We start from the raw sequence: 6,194 nt of genomic DNA, 5'->3' as shown, positions 1-6,194 counted from the left end.
CCTCTGGAGCTGGCAGCCTATGAGAAGGAGCCCAGGCCCCGCGGCCTCTGGAGCTGGCAGCCAATGAGAATAAGCCCAGGCCCCGCGGCCTCTGGAGCTGGCAGCCTATGAGAAGGAGCAGAGAACCCGGGTGTAATTACAAACATAAATAGAGCGCGCATGCACGAGACGCAACAGTTAGAGACGCTCCTCCCAGCATCGCCTCATCGGCTCCCCCCACGGTTATAACTGGACCCGCCACCGCGAGCGTCTCAAGGCACGAACGGTTGCAATTTGTGACATTTAAATCTCTTCTTTGCTTCATTTTGCTCGCGAGAAAGTGTGGCGCAAAAGAACACTGAAACGATACAAGGTCTCTGCGAGGCCGAGCCGCGCCTGCTGTCCGCGCCGGGGCGCGGGTCAAACTGCGGCACATCCCGGATCCCCTGCTTCCGCGATGGCGCCTAGGCCTCGGCGCGCATGCGCAGCAATGCGCGTGCCTGTCGGAAAAGCAGAGCATGCGCAGAAATATCCACGGATTGCTCACTCAGACCATGCGCACAAGCCGGGACACTCGGGCTCTCTCCGCAGGTTGAGAGTTCTATCTGCTTTCTGCGCATGCGCTCAGTGCTCTCTTGAGCTCACACAAAACAAAGAGAGAGAGCTACCAGAAAGCTGTGTGTCTGCAGTGCACCTGGCTGTGTGTCTGTGCAGTGCACCTGGCTGTGTGTCTGTGCAGTGCACCGTGCTCTGTATCTCCAGTGCACCTGCCTGTGTGTCTCTGCAGTACACCTTGCTGTGTGTGTCTGTGCAGTACACTTGTCTGTGTGTCTGTGCAGTGCACCAGGCTGTGTGTGTCTGTGCATTGCACCAGGCTGTGTGTGTCTGTGCAGTACACCTGGCTGTGTGTCTGTGCAGTACACCTGGCTGTGTGTCTCTGCAGTGCATCTGCCTGTGTGTCTGTGCAGTACACCTGGCTGTGTGTCTGTGCAGTACACCCGGCTTTGTGTCTGTGCAGTGCACCAGGCTGTGTCTCTGCAGTGCATCTGCCTGTGTGTCTGTGCAGTGCATCTGCCTGTGTGTCTGTGCAGTACATCTGGCTGTGTGTCTGTGCAGTGCACCAGGCTGTGTGTCTGTGCAGTACACCAGGCTGTGTGTCTGTGCAGTGCACCTGTCTGTGTGCTGTATCTGTGCACCTGCTGCGATCGACCATGTCCAGGCAGGGACCTAGTCAGGTAAGTTATGTGCTGTACTGGAGGCTGCTGTGTGCACGAGAACTGCTGATTTATGCGGATGCCTATACAAAAGAAGGCTAACATTGCCCCTTCAAGCCTTACCATCTCATTGCTTCCACTTTTAGACAAACTGCTGGAAGGTCAAATAAACAAACAACTTACAGCCTACTTAGAGGACAACAAGATCCTGGACCCATGGCAATCATGGTTCAGATGCTCTCACAGCACGGACACTGCATTCGTTGTGGCCAGTGATTGTACAGGACTCTCTCTTGATGCCAGATTGCCATCCATGCTTGCCCTGCTGGATCTATCCGCAGCGTTTGACACTGTCCCATTCCAGTCTGCCCAAAATGCTGTATGAGGTTTAATTATCCAGGACAGCTCTACAGTGGTGCAGAGACTTTTAAAGAGACAGAACTCAAACTATTTCTTTGGGTGCTTTCAAGGCCAGTACCATGTTGATCGACTAGGGGTCCCTCATAATCCCTACTCTATTTAACGTATATGTGGCCCCCCCTAACTAAGATCGCCAAATACTTTAGATTTGATATTCTGTCCTATGCCGATGACACGTAGTTGGTCATCTCCTTTGACAAAGACCTGATCAAAGCTAAGGAACTGTTCTCCAAAGGGATGAAAGCTATCGCAGCTTGGATGACCAATAAATGCTTACAGTCTAATGCAGAAAAAAACAGAGATTATCCTGTTTGCTAAGGGCCAACAGCTCTGGTCTTCTGACTGGTGGCCTCCAAAACTAGGTACTGCCCCACACCCAGGCAGGTAGTCAAGACTCTGGGTGTCAGATTGGACCAAGCCCTGTGAAAGAGCAGGTTCAATCTACTACTGTAACCTGTTTCCATATGATGCTTCTTTCCTCCCTCTCTCGGCCAGAAAAACCATAGTTCAGGCACTCATTATCAGCAGATTAGACTATGGCAACGCCTTGGTAGCTTCCGCTAATGAGACACTATTGTCTAAACTACAGGTTGTTCAAAACACTGCAGCTCATCTCATTTGCAACCTCCCTCCTGGTTCTGCGTCCACACCTCTGTTGAAAACCTTACACTGGCTGCCTGTCAGGAATAGAATGATCATTAAAATCTGGTGTCTTACACACAAACCTTTAATTGGGAAAGGTCCCAGCTTTCTAAAGCAGAAGCTCAGACACTATTGCCAAGTCAGGACCCTGAGATCCTCAGATGAAGCCTTACTCACCATCCCTCGTATTCGACGGTCAAGATGTGGAGGAAGGTCCGTCTCTTCCCTGGCTCTCTCCTACTGGAACCATTTGCCACCCAACATCCGAATGTGTACTGACCATATCAAATTTAGGAAACTGCTTAAGACTGTGCTGTTTTAAGTTTGTATTTAATTTCTGCCTGTGTTTTTGCTTCCTGTGCTGAGACACCCCTCCTGGGGTGATTTGTGTGCGGTATCATATTAAGATAACATAACCTCATGAAATAACTACAGCAAAGGACGAACCAGTGAGTCGCTTTCTCCTTAATGTGCATGTTCTTGACAAACAGAAAAAGCAGACGTGTTGTGTGAGGAGAACTCTGTTTCTAATTCTATCTCCACCTTATCTTGCTGTGTAAAAATACAAACAAGTTGGGGAAACTGAAATAACTTTCTGTGCAGAGTTTCAAAGCACAGAGGTGTGTTGCTCACTGCTCCTGAGGTGTTCACAGCTGACCTCAGAGTGTAAGGGCACGCTGCTCTGTGTGCAGTGTGTAAAAGTACAGAGGTATGTACTGTGCAGTGTTCTTGAGGTGTTTACAATTAGCTCAACAGTAATGGCACACTGCTCTTTCATATACAGTACAACAGTTCTGTTTTCCGGGTGCATGCGGGTCTGCCCCGCTGTGTACTTTGTGAAACTTGTGCTTCTCTTGTTGCGTTTGATCAATCTGATATTAATCTTGCTCTTGTAGGCTCTGCACGCATTCAGTGATGTTGCTGCCTATTTCTCCGAAGAGGAGTGGAAGCTTTTCTACCTCTGGCAGGAGGAGATGTACAACATTGTGATGAAGGGGATTCAAGAGGCTGTCAACTCCCTGGGTGAAGTGTCTCCTTTTTTAATGTTTGAATAACCGTGGCTGATCCCAGCTCGAGCATCATATAAAGTGATGGATTTTTATTGTAATGTGTAAGGGCAGTTGTTTCAAGGTACCGGTCGCTTTCAGAGAGCAGTCGGAGAGAGTGTGATAATAGGGGGTATATTTAAGAAGATTTTTCACTGTGTTTCCATCTCAAAAGTGACACAAAATCTTTTTTTCCCCTATTTACTTTCCAGCACAAAAACTTCTTTTATCCTGAAAAATCACTCGAAAGTACGCAAAGTGGCGCATAGCACTGCTTTGCTTAACTTAGCACCAAGGGGCGTTCCCATGCAACCACCCAAGGTTTTTGAAGCAAAACTGTAATTACTAAAAACAAGTAGACAGAGTTTTGAGTCAAAAATAGCACCTATTTCAAAAAGACTCTGTCACAGAAAAAAGTTTTTATTTCTCCTTTCTTTTCTGACTTGGTATGTGTGCTGCACAATACAGCACACATACAAAGTGGCAAAGTATTACAATTAGTCTAAGCATAGTATTTTGTACTGGAAGGGCATCTTTCTAGTACAAAACCTATGCTAGACTCAGGCAGACACTCTTGCACTATGGTGCAAAGGTGTGTGCGTGGCACACATCTGTGTGATTGTGCGCTGGCACTAGGGAGATGGGAGGAGAGTGCCTTATCTCTGTAGATATGGCACGCTCCTGTTTTTGGCTGCTGCGCTGCGTTGTGTGAGAATTTAGTAAATCCAGGCATTGGCTTCACTCTCATTTTGTTGAGGTGGGAGGGATGAGAGGCTGAGCAGGAAGACTAGACCTCACTAAGCTCAGAATAGACATAGGTTTCTGCAGCCGATGCAGGAATCTGCTCAGTCTTAATAATGATTGCGTTGGTTATTTTGCTCTGTTTAAGGTTTATATGAAACACTATGAACTTCAGGCTAGAAATAAGAATAACTCGTAATGCACACCACATGGTGACACCATGGACATCTGGGACATGTATTACAGACCACATCAAATAGATATCATAGGATAGTGTCATTGAATATAGCACCCATCAAACGCATGACAGGACACAGGGCACTGGACAGAACACGAGGCGTTGTGTCCCACACTTTCGGCCGCAGACAGTAGCCATGACATGCTTTCAATAAAAGCTGTTATTATTAGCCAGTGTATTGAAGATGGAAATGACAAGGGGCTTCACTTCTATTTTTAGTGTATACAGTTAGCAGAGAAAGAGTTTGACTTCCAGGTCTCGGTATAATTAAATCTAAATTACTCCACAGCTGGATGAAAATATAAAATATTGCCAGATCATATCTTTGTCTCTGAATTAGATATTCCAGTTCTTTTTTCAGGATGTATGTATTAGAGACACACATTTTGTTTCTATTTAAAAGTCTTAGGGCCTTATGTAGGTAGCCTAACATTTACCACTTCATAAATACCGAATTTTACCGATTCGGTATTTATGAAGTGGTAAATGCTATGTAGGTAATCAGTCGGTAAAAATTACCGAATCGGAATTGGTCGGTAATTTAGAATCGGTATTTACCGATTCGGTAATGGTAACTGGCTTCCCATGGATTCCTATGGGCCAGGAGGCCCATAGGAATCAATGGGAAGCCAGTTACCATTACCGAATCGGTAAATACCGATTCGGTAATGGGGGGAGCGAAATCAAGGGTGGCAGGGTGTCACAGTGACACCCTGTTGCACCCCTGATTCCTGCATGTGTCCACATGTGGCACACATACATGCCCTAAGGGCATGTATGTCTGCCACATTGCACACTTCTAAGTGCCAAAAAATGCTTTTTCTAAGCCATTCGTCATTTACCACCAACTTTTAGTTGGTGATAAATAACGAATCCACACAACACCCACACACTCCCCCTACATCTCATTTCAGGATTCGGTATTTACCGAATCGGTAATTTTACCGATTCGGTAAATTACCGAATCCTGAAATGTCCCCCCTACATACCAAAAGCCTGAATACCGGTCGGTAACGGGATTTTTACCGAAAATCGGCCGTTACCGACCGGTAACGGCCCTTAGTAATTTCCACTACCAATAAGAAGATAAGAACAAATTATTATTTAAGTTTAGGAGACGTTGAGTGTCTTGTCAGGCAGAAGCCATTTGTGGTGGGTAAAGCACTACATAAAACACTGACATCTGTGAGGAGAATAAATGACATCCCCAGCAGCTTTCTAATACGAGCACACTTAGGGGGTTGTCCTAAAGCGACTGTCTCGGACTGTGGCTATCACTGTGTAACACTTCTCAGTGACCTAATAGTGGTCTGTGGAAGTGTCAGGCCAGTCCCAACTCAAGAAGATCTGTTGTAGTTGAAAGGAATACCATGGTAAATGATGTATGGCTAAGTTCTGGCCAGCAACCCTTGAACCATGGCAGAGGTGAAAAAACTAAGGAATTCTGAAGCTGTTGGCCTGCAATTATAAATGTGGTCTTTTTACTGCATGTATTTCCTCAGATAAATACTTCAGGGGCAGGTTTACTTTTTCATTAGTGTGTGGCTAAGATATTATTTTGAAGAATAGCAACGTAGGTCCTCTTCAGCTGTCAAAGTGCATGACAAAAAGTAGAACTGTGATGCGGTGCCCAATGGAGGCAGGGTGAGTAAGCGTGGGGGCGGGGGTCAAAGATGTGTCTAAAATCTGGAATATTCTGTAACTTTTGTCCGTCTTTCACCTTCAGGTATATACATATAAAATAACGCACATCTTAAATGTAAAATAAACATAAGTTAAGTTAATCAGTGGGAAATGCACGGTCATACATTATGAAACATCTATCAGTTAATGCACTGCAGAGGTTTGTGTCTGTAACCAGACAGCCACAGAATTGAAAACTAGTTGGAGCCGTGTAGAATAGTTAGGGGCGTA

At 46.0% G+C, this 6,194-nt stretch overlaps 1 protein-coding gene across 4 annotated transcripts in view; it reads left to right on the top strand.

Annotated features, from left to right (window-relative positions):
* The first annotated feature begins 553 nt into the window (after positions 1 to 553).
* Positions 554 to 6,194, top strand: part of LOC146813555 (uncharacterized) — an 88,834-nt gene continuing 83,193 nt past the window's right edge. For 3 of the 4 annotated variants that reach the window (XM_085620332.1, XM_085620330.1, XM_085620329.1), the window contains exons 1-2: positions 618 to 1,214; positions 3,152 to 3,278. In XM_085620332.1, the coding sequence (XP_085476458.1) occupies positions 1,191 to 1,214; positions 3,152 to 3,278 (151 nt within the window). In that variant the 5' untranslated portion in view covers positions 618 to 1,190. Of the gene's footprint in view, positions 571 to 617; positions 1,215 to 3,151; positions 3,279 to 6,194 lie in introns of those variants that run through there. The other variant, XM_085620331.1, reaches the window with a different exon arrangement.

The sequence above is a fragment of the Triturus cristatus genome, chromosome 7 (assembly GCF_964204655.1).
Source record: "Triturus cristatus chromosome 7, aTriCri1.1, whole genome shotgun sequence".
NCBI classification, from domain to species: Eukaryota; Metazoa; Chordata; class Amphibia; order Caudata; family Salamandridae; genus Triturus; species Triturus cristatus.
This window is presented reverse-complemented; position numbering and strand designations above follow the sequence as displayed.